Raw genomic sequence first — 16121 nt, forward strand, 5'->3', positions numbered from 1 at the left:
AGGCATCTCCTTTCAATCAAAATCATTCTTTCTCGACTGGTATTTTGGTCAACGGGAGGATGATATTAGATCCTATCTGAGAGATTAAGGATATTAGTGATTTTTTTTGCGGGGATTTATGCTGGGAATTCACGCAAGTCCCTTATCTGTCCCCAGCTGGGTTCTGCGTATGACATTCACATCGCGTGCTCTCTCATTTGAACCCAAGGCTCCTCTGACTGGTCCTCGCGCTGCGAGGATTCAGAGGGGGAGGGGCGTTGTGCTCGGCTCGCGCACACGCATCTGTCACACACGGCGGACTCAGAAGTAAAGCGTCTAAACCCGATCAAGCATGCACTCATCTCAGAGGTTCTCAACCGCTGATCTTTCATACGGTTGTATTACTTCCAATTTTGTTTTTAGCCCTGGAAAAAAATGAATTTTTTTTTTTTTTTGCTTTTTATATTATCCAATTATCAAATAATGAACTTTGTTTTCTTCTTGACATATTTGCAACGAACGACTGAACCTGAAAAGGCTCCACAGCCACACAGTAAATCCCCCCCCCCCCCTAATTCGCACACTTGCTCTTATGGTGGACCCACAAGGCCTTACAAAGATTGTGTTGTTAAAATGAAGGTTAATGAAGGAATGAGTGAACTTTAGGAGAGGAGATGAGGAGAACAACAAGAACAACTTATAACCCACACACCATCTGACACCAAACACTTCAGAGGAAGAATGCGAAATGGTTTGATCGGAACAGGTGTATTTTATTATATAGGAAAAGCAGATCATTGGAAATAGACAGGATTATGTCAGGTTAATTGTAGTCTGTAGGTAGGTAGGTGCGTTGCGTATTCATAGCAATCCGTAGTTTAGTTATTGACATTTGGTTTAACTGTGCGACTCAGTCGTTAAACTTCTGAATCTGTCACCACAAAATCTGCTCTCTGGGATTATTCAAGAACCCCTACATCCATACATCTTATACAATATATCACATTTCCGTAGCCTGAACATTTTCAAATCAACAGATTTTTTACAATCAACAGATAGATGAAACAGTTAGAAAATACTTTTACACATTAGTGTAAAACAATGATTAGATAAAAGAGATATGGATATAATCACTGATTAAGCATAGACATCACATTGGATCCTGGTCGTGTTACCGTAGCCATGCCTGTGCTACACCTTTGGGGCTGCCACACTCCACCTAGGTGACTGGTGAATGGTTTTCCTCCAGACAAAGGACGCAGGCTGGTGCAGTACATAGAACGGTTTATTGTACAGGTGTGTGGATAGTGACACATGGCCTGGTGCTCCAAGTCGCCCCTCTAGGAGAACTCTCCCTGAGTGTGTAGCGGAGATGGCTGGTTGAGCCTGTGCAACCAGGCTGCTTAAAACAGCCATCTTCCACGCACACACCGCCGCCGCTATGTTGTAATATAAGCCTCTAAACGTTAATATCATACTATCTAAAAAAGGCATGATTACCACCTTACAACGTGTCTTCAAGCGGAATACGAATAGACCTTATTCAACTGGCGGGCCCTTTAGTTAGCTGGGCAGGGAAACTTTCTAGAATGTGTAGGGAAACCATGACAACTCAATGCATTATTTTTCAGTTCTGCATTGCATTTGCCCAGGCCCATAGCGTTTAGCCTACAGCCCGTACGCAAATCTTTTCTCCACTTTGAGCAATTCATATAATTTTCCTGAATTATATGCACACACATATATAAAAAATATACCCTCTTACACCCAAATTGGCATGACCGTTACCAACTTATTACTTGGTATTCAACTGCTTGCTCGGCTTAATGTTGGATCAAAAGGCACGTGAATACACGTACAGCAACACATGTCCAACCCCCGAGCATTACAACCCCCTGGGTCTGCTACGGCTCCCCTCTGTGGGAACCTCCCGATGGCCTTCGTGTGTTTGAGTGTTCAAGCGACCGCCAGCAAGGGTCAGTGTGCTGCCTCTCTCAGACCAGCAGGGGGTTGTCCAGCACGGCCACGCCCGCTGCCACGCCTCCATCGGCGTGCTCCGAACTCTTGGTCCTCAGCAGGTGGCCGACACACTCGTTCATGACCATGTCCGTACCCTGCCTGCACACACACACCGGGCAGAGGTAAGCAAGGGGCCGCGGCCACAAGCGCTACGCAAAAGGGCCGTGGTCAACAAGTAGGGCCGCAAGAGGCCCTGATTAGTCAGTAGAATAACGACAGTAGTACTTTCCCAATTAGTCAATAGCATAAGGACAGTAGTTTCATAATAAGTCAGTAGAATAATGTCAGTAGTTTCCTAATCAGTAGAATAATGACAGTAGTGTCCTAATAAGTAGAATGACAGTAGTTGTTTCCAAATAAGTCAGTGGAATAATGACAGCAGTTGTTTCTTAATTAGTAGAATAATGACAGTAGTTTCCTAGCGAGTCAGTAGATTAACGACAGCAGTCGTTTCCTAATTAGTAGAACAATGATGATCGTTTCCAAATTAGTCAGTATAGTCAGGCACTAAGTCAACAATAATGACAGCCGGAGCCTCCCCCACACACCTGACGTAGACGCCGAACACCCCCAGCTCACTGAGACACTGGCTGGGCTGCAGGGGGGCCCCCCGCCGGACCAGGTAGTTGACGGAGGCCCGCGCCTGCACCTTGTCCATCAGGATGTAGGCCGTGCGCTTGCTGGAGCCCCGGGCGTCCTCCAGGACCCGGCAGATCTCAGACCCATAGATGTTGTTCCCTGGGGACCAACGCAGAAGGAGGCTTGAAGAGGCTGGAGGACGGTCGTGGTGGAATGGAAACCTAAGACCCTTTTGACTTTTATGTTACAAATGACTTTTACTGTGATTGCACGAGTGCCGCTTCCGTCGACTGTTTTGAGACCCTTGATTTTTGCACCTTTATATCCATATTATTCCACCCTATGCTTGCTTTTACCTGCGTCTGTTTGTTAGTTTGCCTCTTAGTGTGGGTATCCTCATGAGTATAACAAGATATATTAATAAAGCGATGATAAAAAGAAAGGTAGGGTAATTAAGATTTTACCACCAAACACCGCGGAAAACATATTCTAAATACTTAAAAAGGTATTTTGAAAATGTTTAACAATATTGATTGGGAGCAGGCTGGGGTACCTCCTCCTTCGCGTTGAGGCTTCAGGACAAACTGCTCTGGATTGGCCATCGCCATGGCCACCGTTTTGTCCCCCTCTGGGCCCTGTAAAAAAATAACAACATCTTAAATACAATCCAGCCATTAAGTAGACAGACAAGACACAGTTCTCCCTCAGACAGACTGGATTAAACAAATATGGATTCAAAAAGACAGGGTACAAAGAAGTCAGTGTGATACGTGGAGATCCTGCCCAGAGTTCAACAGATCCAGGCGTTCACGTGGTGTTGTCTGACTGCATGCAGGGTGTGTTGGGGGGCATGTGGGAATACTGAAGCTAACTTAGTCTAACTTTGGGCCCAATGTGGCGTTATGAGTAGAATGCTACTCTGCCATTTTGTTTTTACTACACCTGGAATTGAAGGGTCGTAACCTGAAAGCATTTCTTTAAACATTGGAGGGTTTGGTTCTCATTTTTTTAAGGTGAATATTTGGCAGTTTAGAGTGTTTTTGACACTTGTCAGTTGACATTCTCTGGATCTAAAGACTACTGTTAACCACTGGGGTGGTTAACAGGATGTTTTGTTTTTACTACAACCGTGCATTGAGCTCCTCTCACAGATCCCCCGAGGCTGATCACGGGCGCTGTTCCCCCCCCCCCCCCCCCTCCTCCTCACATGGTCCAGGGTGTAGAGGCCGGCGAAGGTGTCCCTGATCTGCTGCACCACCTGGGGCTGCTCGGGGAAGAACCTCTCCAGGACCCCCGGCCGGGCCAGCACCTGCTGGACCTTCTTGGTCCCGGCCAGGTGGGTGGCGATGTCCGGACACTTGATGGCCCGGGAGCGCTCCATCAGCAGGCGCGTCGCCCAGCTCTGTCGGGACAAGACAAACAATCGGCGTGGTTAAAAAAATATATATATATATATTATTGAAATCATTACAGACATGTCCAGGCTATTTGCAAGCCAGTATGAATGTTACACATTGTGACTTTAGGTATGGTGTCACATCCTATTAAACACCCCCACAGTAGTCTTAAGATCCAGAGAATGTCGACTGACGTGCCTTTAAGAATGGAGTCTTAAGTGCGTTTTAAACTGCCAAATATTCACCTCAAAAAGGGATAACAAAAGGTTATTCAGGTTACTACACTTCAATTCAGTATCAATAATCCGAGGACAGGTGTGTCACATCAACACTTAATCAGCAGGTATTGGGCGACCAAATCAGCGAACGAGAGGTCATGCATGCAATAAATAGTGTGTATGTAACCCAGAGAGGGAGGCCTCTAATGCAAACCAAATGGAAAAGTGGTGTCAGGGTATGCTCGTCCTTAAAGGCTAACCCAAGCCCACAGAGCGACCTCAGACACAGAAACATCTCACCCTAACACTATCTTCATTATTACCACTCCAGTTGTACCACACATCATCTGCCCTTTTTAAACCTTCACCAGACATTGAACTAATACCTAGGGGTGAGAAATCCTGTGAGAGGTTGAAGTGCAGAATCTCCCATGCAGAAACACAAATGGGGAGGGCGGGTTGTGTCCAAGTGTTTGATGAATGAATTTGAAAGCTTTGCATTGTTGAAGACTGCATTCCTACAGCTGCACATGATAATCATGTGACTTTGCAGCACAATGTAAATGGCTTACCATACTGTCAGAAGTCATGTCAATGTTTAATTGGTTCAAATTGAGCTCTACATTGCATTTTTTTCCACAATTGTTACTTTATAGTCATCCTCTATCATTAAAATACAGGTGGTGAGAGATTTCAACAATATTATTTTCCTTGGGCTATGATCTCCCCGCAGCGTATGTAGGAATATCCAAAAGTCAAAACGACAGCCGTGTGGACGGCAATATCGGCAAAAGTATTGCACTTCCTGAGCCATCAACCTTCACTAGGTTTGAGGTGCATTGTTTCATCAGTGGAACAGTGCAAACAGCTGGAAGAGGAATCAACGAGCGCCGCAGGCTACCTGGCACTGAGCAACTGGCCTGAGGGCAAATGTATACTGAGGGACGGACTTGTAGTTCTAATCTGTTCTAGGGACACCGTTTTTGACGCAGATGCCTCTGAGCCAAACAGGGCGGGTGAGAAGCCACTGTAGAAGGAAGGTATTCAGATTGGCCTTCTGCCCAGGGGGTCTGAGACAGGGTCCCTGACAACATTGCACTCAGTAGCCTCTGACCCTGGGTGAGAGGGAGATCACCAGACCTGGGTCAGCCTGGAGATACGCCTCCTCCGAGTACCGCCCTCTCCCCTCTCCCCCGGATTTAAAACACTGGTCTGCCTCAAAACTTGTATTAAAAAAAGTCTGCACTATTAAATGTATTATTTTACTGTCCTATGCTTTTCCTTGACATCCTTTACAAAATGAGTAGTCTAACAAGTTTGTCATTTTAATGTTTTAAATTGTTATTCATGCTTATGTATAGCACTATGAATGGCCATGGGTTGGAAGGGTGCCGCATCAAAATAAGCAGCACATATTATTTTCCTTGACTTTCTCCCATCTAAATCCAGATCCAACAGGAGTCAGTGTGTGAAGCACAGTAACTTTTCGCGGGGATATGAGTCAAACTAATGGCTCCATAGAGACATCTACCTCCCCAGTGTTAACATAAGGTGGCTGAACCGCCATGGTTCCGTTTCAGAATCCGTCTACGGTCAAATGTTGTTTGCGTTCGCCTTCAGTCAGTTTTGCATAGTTACACTGGAGATCCTGACATGGCGTTGACTTAAGACGTAATTTATCACAGAGAAAGAGGGAGACAGAGAAACAGAGACAGACAGACAGATAGAAAGAGTGAGAGCAAGATTCCGAGACCACAGAGATGTAATGCGGGAGTGGGAAATATGTACCTATCATGTTATTTTAGATTACCGAATCATCTTTCCACCATGTAAGCAGTACCCTACCCACATTGGCCTGCTCCCATCTTAATATAGAAATACTCCTTCCAGTGACCCCAACATGTCCTCCTCCTCTTCCTGAACGACCGATCCACTCAGACTCTCAGTATGTATGACGTGAACCAACTAGGACTGTGAGCACACCCTTTTTGTTTCTTTATTTCAAACCTAAATCCTCTGATGTTTGTGACTATAACATATTTACCTAGAAAAGTCGTGTTGTTTCTTTAACTTCATTTAAGATGCTTGGTAAATGCTTCCAATGCATCTTCCCATGATCATGCTCCATTAAATAAAACATAATTTGCTGTCAAGAAGTATCTTAAAAAGGAATGATTTTTCATCAGGATGTCATAGTAAAATATTTGTTGGCTATTGGTGATGTGTTGACTTGACTTGATTGATTTTATCATTTAAATTTTAGGGAATGAAAAATTAAACTACTGTGTACACCGAATCAATGCCACTTGTCATTATGCTCATGAATGGTTTGCAGTAGTGTATGATAAAATAGTAGAGTATGGTGCAGTATTAGTATTTAAACAGATAAATGAACTAAACAATTACCTCTTCTGTGGGGTAGTTCTGAGGCATGTAGCCATTCCTGAAGTACACCACAGCCACCTCCTGGCCACCGCTGGAATTACAAACAAAAATGCTTTGCTACCACAAATGTATTGAATCTTTTGTATTGATAGTTTAGGTAGAAGTAGTACTTACACAAAGAGCCGCTTGTCTTGGCCAAGAGACACATCTTCAAATTTTCTTCTTATTGTTGGGATGTTTCTGGGAACGAAAAAATGTCACATTTATTCTAGTAGTTCTACTTCAGACCATCGCCAATAATGGATGGATCTGATCCGTCGTCAATCACTTCCTGGTATGGTTTCTTCTTGTTGATATGGAGGGCTTTGAACAACGCTCTGCTTCACCTTTTAGTAGAACTACATCCAGCATGTCTTTTGTAGTCCGGAAACACTGATCAGAACAGAGCGATGCTATGGGCTGTTGGAGGCCTTACCTGCTCCACAGTTCATTCTCAACCCATCGATGATCCATGATATTCCTCTGGACGTCTTCCACCAGGAACATGACCACTGCCCTGCGGGAAGAGGTGCTACGCTCGTCAAAGTATGAACCCAGATGAAGACAATGCATTGTTTGCTTTAACACACACACACACACACACACACACACACACACACACACACACACACACACACACACACACACACACACACACACACACACACACACACACACACACACACACACACACACACACACATTGCAGCAAGATGGCAACCACTATGTGATAAAAGACCATTAAGGTCCCATTGGCTATAAGACTATAAGGGGAAGGGTGTGGCCAGCGTGTATACGGTACCTCTCTACTCCGTAGAGTTCCCAGGCTTTAGCCAGCCCCCTGGCCAGGCCTGCGGCCGGGTTGTTGTCAAGGATACGGCTGCTGTGGTCCGGGAGGCCAGCCACTTTAAGCACATGTCTGGAGAGGACGAGGAGGAAGACCCAGCCTTAATCCTTCATCACAACACCATCGTCATATACATACATCAACATGCATTGGACTTGTACAGGCGGTTGTTTTCGTAGCGATCCCACAGCATTTGCATGACGCCTGACCTTCATGTAGAGTTAGTGGAAGGGAAATATTAGCCAAAGCATAAGCAAAGATTGTTGTAACTGCCCGTTGTTGGTATGTGCCTTTTTCTTGACCCCCCCTGTGTGGGTTGGGGATTAAAGGCTCCAACTGAGGCCTGTTTCCTAACCCCTTCCGGAAGGTCGAGGAGAAAGGGCTCCAACTGATAAGGCACGGCTAAGCCCCCCCCCCTTTATGACACCCTTACCATCTGGTTAACCAATACTATAGATCTATTGGGGAGCAGAGCTGTTCTCAGCATCCTGAGACCTGTCTGCCATTGTATAAGAAGTCATTGCTTTTGCCAATGCAATGGACTTCTCCCTGCAGAGCTCTTGGAGGGCCTCAGGTTATTGTTTGTTTGTTGTATGTTATGTACCTTTATTACTTAAAGGTCCCATGGCATGCTATTTTATGGATGCTTTAATATAGGTATTAGTGGGCCCCTAATACAGTACTTGAAGACGTTCAAGAAATTCAGCCTTGCTGCAGAGTTACAGCCACTACGAGCCAGTCCCACAATGAGCGCTCCACAAATGTGCCGTTTTTAGAGGCGGGTCAAGGTGGAGGGTGGGGGTGTGGCCCTGTGCCCACGATTGTTGCCCGGGGTTGTCTGCGTCGGGTTGGTTGAGAAGGAATAGCCCGACGCAGTCTAGTCTTTTCACCAAATGGGAGCTTTATGCAAGCTTGCTTTATTGTTTTCTGTGTTATGCTCCATAACACCAACAGCAGAACGGTTATCCAAATAACAAAGAACACGTGCGTTACAGTGTGTGTATTCACACACACACACGTGGTGCTCGCACGGTCCTAGCTCATTGGCGGGCCAAATTCTCTGGGCGGGCCAAGCAGAGAAAGGGGAGGTAACCTGGTCCCGTATGACGTCATACGGGACCGGAACCCAAATCGAAGCGTTTCAGCAATACTTTTTTCAAAGACGGAGTAAGATAGCTACTTCTCGGTTTACACCTAATGCAATTTTTAGCTACTGGAGGACCATAGGAGGGCTAGGGGAACTCAACTTAATGTTAGAAAACCTCATGAAGTGAAATTTTCATGCCATGGGACCTTTAATTAAATTAGACTGATTGTTATGAGTTCGGATGACTCTTTATTCCTAAACCGTTTAGACAGAAATGATTGACGTGGTGTAAATTCCCACCACACATCCAAATGACATCCAAAGTAATCCACAAACACGTCCAAATAAAATACAAATGCAATTCCCTCTACCGCCAGATTTCGGCTGTTGAAACTTGTGGAAAGGGGCCGACATGACAACCAATAAAATGTGGTGTCATCCCCATGAACCCCATGATCTCACATGAACCCTCCAGCAGAATCCCTGCGCTGCCAGGAGAGGTGTGTCCCTTTGACGTGTATAAGCCCGGCGGGTTCAATTACATTCCTGATTCATGATTTGTTCAACGCAAATTACGACGTAAGTTCTCGCACGAGTGCACGCACCAATGCATTACACTAAACACAGGTGAAACCTGTTGTGTGCCTCACCAGGGTTTAATACAAAGGTAGCGTTGACACACAGTCTTCATTGCAGTATCACAAATAGCTGACACCCAGTCAGTGACTGAACGGATGCGAGGCGGTACAGCTACGAGCCAGAGCGGAGTGAACGTCAAGACGACGTCAGCTTACCGGTGCAGGTCGGGCGTGTGCGATGCCAGTCCGCCGAAGCTGGCGGCGATGGTGTTGATCTCTATCTGCTTCAGGGCCGTGGGCGCGCCCTCCTGCTGGTCCAGCATGTAGTCGGAGCGGTTCAGCCCGAGCACGACGGACTGGGGGAGGGCGGAGACACGGGGTTACAGTCTGAGTCCCGCATCCATTCACACTGCTTCATAGACGCTAGGTTGTGATGTACTTAAGATAAGGTAATCCTTTATTAGTCCCACAGTGGGGAAATTTGCGATTTTATTCGTGCTCACTTTGGATAGAAGAGTCTATGAAATGGCCAAATGTCGATGTGTGTTCACAGTGTTTAACAGACTTTTTCTCTCTCTGCGCTCAACTCCAGCATTATTATTATCCTAATAAACATTAACATTCAAATGTTAACTAGCTTTCTCTTCAACTGATTCTTCAACATTCAACCAATAATATGACGTTGCATCTCCGCCTCCCCATCTCTAGGTTACTAGGGGCCCTTGTACTGGTAACTAGGGGCATTTGTACTGGAAACTAGGGGGCCTTGTCTCCTGGCAACTAAGGGGCCCCTTGTGATGCCTGGAAGGGGAGTGTGTATAAGTGATTTGTTATCTTATTGTAAGATATTGGTCAATTATTGTGGGACTCGGTAGATATTACAATTAGGTTCTGAATAATTTTTATTAAATACATTTTTAAATCAAATCTCTTTTTTATTTTATCAATCATCATTGATCTGCATCCTTAATTACTGCCTTCCCTCCTTGGTGGGGATGTTATATAATATAATTCACACAGTGAATTATCCACCGTGTGTGATCGCATCACTGGCACAGGTGGGGAATTTGCATAACTCGCCATAAGGCTTTGACCCTACATACCAAGCATGCTGACAGGCTGGGGATGGGTGTCGGTCCACTAGCATACCTGTGACTTTCCTTCTTTTGTCGTCTGCCGATAAATACTAAACAGCCTCCCGGTGAAGTCATCCGATTCTGCAGTGCTAAAAACAAACAATCAATCCTTTCGTCACAACCTCCAGCAAGGAAGTGTCAAGTCCACTCAGGAGATGGGATGAGATCAGAGTGCAGCAGGCCAATAGTAAACAATGTGAATACATCTTCTGAACAGTGGGTTAGTAGGATCTTTAGGCAAGATTAGGCAAGATTAGGGAGCTCTGACTTAAGTGCAGTTCATTAGAAATGCAAGCGCCAATCGCCAGTTATTGGTGACTAAAATACTCTGTGAGAATAAATGTTCTTGCAGACGGCCCCTGACTCGGTATGAGACCCTTTAGACTTTGGACCTCTAGACTTTAGACGCTTGTGGCTCGTTTCTGACCAATCAGGGCATCTCTTATGTTAATGATTCTATAAATCCATCTTGCGTGACAACCACCGGTGCGTGACGCAGCAGTTCTCAACAGTGGAGAAACCAAGGGGGAGGGAGAGAGCGTCGGGGGATTAATTGGGGGGCTATTCTTTCTTTCACGCTTTGCTGCTTTCGGCTCTCCCCCTCTCTCTTACAACTCTCAAACCTGTGGCTATTTAAAGGGGACATGTTATACCACCAGGTGTGGGTGTGATTAGCCAATACATTACACTTTCAAAACGGCTTGTACTATGTCCCCTTTAAGTGTTTCAATACAAAGCACCTTCCGAATGGAAACGGCATGCATTCGCCTCCAACCCATCGAGTTGAACTAGTCCAACAAACAGCTGGACAGGAGGTTCTGGAACGCAGACCTACCTGGCCAGAGCCTCCTCCAGGAACTGGGAGTCCTGGCTGATCTTGTCCACCAGCAGGTTGTAGTGGGTCTGTACCGCCAGCGCCTGCTGGAACACGCCTCTGGGCACGGCGGTGGGGAACAGCGTGAACGGAGCGTATGTCACCAACTGTTAAACAAAGACAAAGGCCCAGGTTATTCAACTGTTTGATTGTTTATTTTCACACACACACACACACACACACCAAAACCCCTTCACTTTTACTCATATTTGATCCAGGCCATGGCCCTTGACAGGTCTTGGCCGTTCAAATATGACGGAAATTTTGACATATCGCAGCAAAATGTGGAAGCAGTCAGTGTGGCGTCTATGTGTATATGTCTATGCAAAGAGGAGCAGACCCACAAGTGTTAGGAGAGACATCTGTGTTTAATGCCTGTGAAACAGCTCTATATTAACAATGAACATAGAGTAGTACTCAATCACCAATGAAATCCTGTAGAACCAATTTAACCAATCAATGTTCAATGTGTATATGACAGAAAGTATGTGGTTTTATTCTCTCTTTCAGCAAATCTCACTAGCTCACATGCACAGAATGGACTGGCTGAAATCCGCGCATGACTCAGCATAAACACACACTAGCTTTGACACCCATGGCGGTCTATCCTAACTCTCATAAGCTCCTCTTTGGAGCAGCTCAATCAATGGATTCAGCTCAATCGTGCCAAATTGGGAACAACAACCATGAACATCCACATGACAAGTAAGGGTTTGTCAGCATTTGGAACGGAAGTGTCAAATTCCCTCCTGAAATGTGTTGTTACTCAAACTGTGCAACAGCAATGACTCCAAGCAGCCTTTTTAAGTTAACTCAAATATTGACTAATAAATGACGTCTAACTAACAAGGGAAATTCTCAAGGAAACAGAAAATAAAGCAATGTTTTTGGAATAAAAATGTGCGATCAGAAAACACTTTTACTCAAAGCGACTTCCAATGAATTCCAATATGGATTATCTTGCTCATCGGTTTCTACGGCTGTGGATTTGGGATCGAACCCAGCACCATTTGGACTTCCACTTGTCTTGCAGGTCGGAACAGAACACATCCACTGCTGCAGTCCGAGACCTACCTCTGAAGAGTTGGGCTCCTCTTTGGTCCGCATTAAGACACCATTGAGAAGAGCGGTGTCTTTGGCCACCTCTGCCAAGTGTTGGAGGAGCCGAGTATCCGACAGTATCGCCTCAGGTATGGCCAGCTCCATGGTGATCTACCTGGGAAAGTATGCACAACCATTGAGGACACCTGCGACGCAACAACCACATCACATATATCATCTAACGTCATATACCAACTCACCTGTCCCTACATAGACATGATACCGCTGAGTCAACATTAATATCTGTACTTCAATTCAGCACGAGGCTGTCAATCTAATATCTTCCGCTAAGTAAGATAACGTTTCCCCCATACGACATGTTTCAATTGAACAATACGAAACTGCAGGCTTGCCGTTGCTATGCCTCAGCTACAAGACAACGGATTTATGCGCTAACCTGTGAGTATAACTATAGTTCTTACCTGGGAGAGGTGTAGGTAGAAAACCCTAATAAAGACCAGCGTAGCCTCCTTACAGCGTACACCTCAACAACAGCTCAACATTCTCACCGATGCATTGCGCATGGTCAAGCGCAGAACCACCCGGCCAATAGGGGCGCTTCTGACAGGAGCCAATCCCGTTGCGTCTGACCTGCCTGATCCTCGCCAGCTCTGGTAACAAACTCTCCATGTCCAGCAGAACAAATCACCGTGCCGTAGCGCATATATATATATATATATATATATATATATATATATATGGCAAGCGGTGTCATAACCTATAAAGCTATAGTCAATTAAATACGATTATTTCTTGTTTAAAAGCTAAGAAATTAAGTATGAGAAATGTCACTGTTGACGGAATTGCGTTAACCGCTGTCAGCCAGGGGATGGGGCTAAAGAGGTTCGTTTAGACGGTCTGACAGCCGCCCCCTGGTTGCACCGGTACTTCCTGTGTTTATTCCGACTTCACCTCAGACAGGTAAAGCACTGGGACATTACGGTTAGCGAGATGTAGTGGTATGCGCGTATTGCACATGGGAGATAGTTCATTGAGTTGTTAAATTCTATTGTATGATTCGACGCGAACTAAAGGAGCCGGGAGACCTATTATTTCAGGTTTATTTTTCACTCTTAAAGCGGAACTCTCCTCCCACATCCGCATCGCGTCCCCGCCCCCCGCGTCACGCCTCATGCACAGCTCAAAGGGCGCGTGCCCTAGAACACAATGTAACAGTATTGTTGTCAATTATGTCCAGAGCTGCCAACTCTCACGGTTTCACCGTGTGACACACGTTTTTGCCTGCTTACACACGCGCACACGCCACACATCCACTTTCGCGTCCGTCCGTCCACCCCCCCCCCCCCCCCCGTCAACAATCCCGATCGCCCCCCACAGTCAACATTTACACCCTGACCCTGCCTGCTATAAGGTATGCATTACAAGATTCTACAGAATCTCACGCCAGCGAAAAGCCAAAAGTTGGCAGCCCTGTATGTCTGTGTCATTTCAGCCACAATATCATGGTTTACCACATCCTAGCCCTCTGAGTAGGAAATATATCCGTCTCTTTTTTGTTTCACACATGCAATTTGCACAACCAATTAAATTATTAAAACATAACATAATCACTTGCATACATTAAAGGAAATACTATTATTAAAGACATTCGTATTTACTAGAGACAATACAAATAGGCCATTTTAGGTCAGAATAGAAATCGGTGGCCGAGAATTCTGAGACTAACGTGATCTTGTTCGTCACGTTACTCCTGCTATTAGGAGTAATGTCAAGTTATCAATATTCCTACATGTTGTATAGGACTCGTATCAGTTACAGCTGACGTTTGCGTTTTTTTCTCTCCTAAAAGCCAGTGTCCCACTCATCGCAGAGTGCAGCTGTAGGAGCCTCGGTAACTCACTCCCAGGTCCTATTCTGAGCTGTCAGCACCCGTAGTTATAAGTCCACCTTTAGGGCAGGTCCTACCACTCAATCTGAGAGGCTGGATAGCTACGGCCTCAGGTGGGAGAGAGATAAGGGAGAAGAGACAGATAAGGGAGAGAGATAAAGGGAACAAGATAATGCTAAAAAGATATATTGTGTGATGTTTGTAGAACAACACATAGGATATAATCAAAACTATGTTTGTAAAAGAGATAGTACTACAAGTATTTGTCTGACATTTGTAGAAGAAGACAGGATGTAATCAACAGTTTGTTGTACTCAATGTTTGTACTCATCTTATATGCATTGGGAAGAGAGATAGTACTAACACGATATCACATCATGTATAGGAGAATACATAGGATATAAACAACAGTGTATGTTTGTACCCATATTATATGTGTTTGTTAGAGACATGGTACCAAAAAAGATACACTATGTGGGAAATGTGTAGAAGAATACATAGGATATAAACAATAGAATAGGTTTGTACCTATATTATACGCGCTTGTAAGAGAGACAGTGTATCTTTTTTTTGCACAATGTGTGAAATCTGTAGACGGATCCATAGGATATAATCAACAGTGCATGCCTCAGCCCATATAGACCCTCTGTGCCTGTATAAGTACCATTCCCCCGGCCATGCTTTGTGTCCTGGCGTCCGCTGCTAGATGGCGAGTGGACAGCTGTCCAGAGCGGAGGCGTTGACGCGCGAGGGCGTCCGGCACGCGTGCCACGTGATGCTCTACTGCGACACGCAGGCCAAGCTATTCCAGAGAACGCCCGTCGGACACATAGTACTGGTGAGGGAGAGATAGGGGCAGGGGCGGGGGGGGGGGGGGGGGGTAGCTCTACCCGTGTGGTTGCTTCAAGAGTTTGGCTGTGTGGTTGTTTCGGTTGTCCATTACACGGTTGCCAACGGCTACACTGTTGGTTTGGCATTAAAGACGAGGAGACCCACACCAACACAGGCCCAACACACGCACGCACAATTCTGTCGGTTTAAGAGATTCCAGAAGGGGGGTTGTGTTAAAGAACAACGCACACAAACACATGCACCTACCTGCACGTGTGAGTGTGTGTGTGTTTCTGTCCGCGTGCATGTTCGTGTGTGTGTGTGTGTGTGTGTGTGTGTATGTTTTGGCTGCATCCTTTTGTGTGTGGGTGTGTGTGTGCGTGCTTTGGCTGCATCAGTGTGTGTGTGTGTGTGTGTGTGTGTGTGTGTGTGCATGTGCGCATGCTTGTGTGTTTTGGCATGTGTTTGTGTGCGAGTCTGTGTGTGTGTGTGTTTTTTGGCTGTATCAGTGTGTGTGACTCCTTTCATTGCTTGCTACAGATGCAGATGCGTTTTGACGGTCTGTTGGGTTTTCCTGGCGGGTGAGTAAATCACAACATCTCTCTCTCTCTCTCTCTCTCGCTCGCTCGCTCTCTCTCTCACAAACACCATATCTCTCTATGTCTCTCGCTCATCGTGTCTCTCCATGTCGCTCTCGTTCTCTGCATCTCTCCTCTCTCTTTCTCTCCCTCTCAGCATGTCTTTGACAGACAGACGTCTTCCTGTATATCCGTCTGTCTGTCTGCCTGCCTCTGTTGTTAGCTTATCCTTCATTACATTTTGAATTTTTTTTTATATCAAATCTATTATAATATATGAATATACATATATTTAAATATAATATATTCAAAAAATAATTCATGTTAATTAAAACATAATACTATCAATTATAACTAAATCACTGTAATATATAAATAGAATACTAACAATAAAAAGAAATGAAAGTGTGGTCCAGATATTTTGAATTCACCCCCCCCCCCCCTCCCCCCCTCCCTCCAGAGTACAATGTCACAAATTTATTCAGCTGGTCACCCCCTCCCCCTCCCCCCCCCCACCTCAGGCTGGTGGACCCGCTGGATGAGAGCCTGGAGGCGGGGCTTAGCAGGGAGGTGTTGGAGGAGACGGGCGTGGCCCTTGTCTTTTCCAAGGAGGATCACGTGGCG

The 16121-nt window shown here is 45.5% G+C and overlaps 2 protein-coding genes across 5 annotated transcripts in view; one reads left to right on the forward strand and one right to left on the reverse strand.

Annotated features, from left to right (window-relative positions):
- Positions 1-745: 745 nt before the first annotated feature.
- On the reverse strand, positions 746-12786 carry gss (glutathione synthetase). 2 transcript variants are annotated; one of them, XM_084479191.1, is made up of 13 exons: positions 12662-12786; positions 12213-12354; positions 11100-11245; positions 10278-10353; positions 9345-9484; positions 7419-7535; positions 7053-7133; positions 6752-6817; positions 6599-6668; positions 3785-3979; positions 3131-3212; positions 2547-2736; positions 746-2097 (listed from the first exon to the last, which is right to left on the reverse strand). In XM_084479191.1, exons 2-13 carry the CDS (start codon positions 12342-12344, stop codon positions 1974-1976), a joined length of 1419 nt encoding a protein of 472 aa, XP_084335317.1. In that variant the 5' UTR covers positions 12345-12354; positions 12662-12786; the 3' UTR covers positions 746-1973. The 2 variants fall into 2 exon arrangements, with proteins under 2 accessions (XP_084335317.1, XP_084335318.1); XM_084479192.1 differs by having other exon boundaries at positions 12213-12350; positions 12662-12715.
- A 20-nt stretch (positions 12787-12806) lies between these two features.
- The window catches only part of LOC311359211 (U8 snoRNA-decapping enzyme), a 4746-nt gene continuing 1431 nt past the window's right edge, over positions 12807-16121 (forward strand). The window contains exons 1-4 of one of the 3 annotated variants that reach the window (XM_084479193.1): positions 12807-12853; positions 14795-14926; positions 15460-15500; positions 16019-16121. The exon at positions 16019-16121 is cut by the window's right edge and continues 141 nt beyond it. In XM_084479193.1, coding sequence (XP_084335319.1) covers positions 14795-14926; positions 15460-15500; positions 16019-16121 — 276 coding nt within the window. In that variant the 5' untranslated portion in view covers positions 12807-12853. Of the gene's footprint in view, positions 12854-13111; positions 13161-14777; positions 14927-15459; positions 15501-16018 lie in introns of those variants that run through there. The other 2 variants (XM_084479194.1, XM_084479195.1) reach the window with 2 other exon arrangements.

Source organism: Micromesistius poutassou, assembly GCF_964030765.1.
Source record: "Micromesistius poutassou genome assembly, chromosome: 15".
Taxonomy (NCBI): Eukaryota; Metazoa; Chordata; class Actinopteri; order Gadiformes; family Gadidae; genus Micromesistius; species Micromesistius poutassou.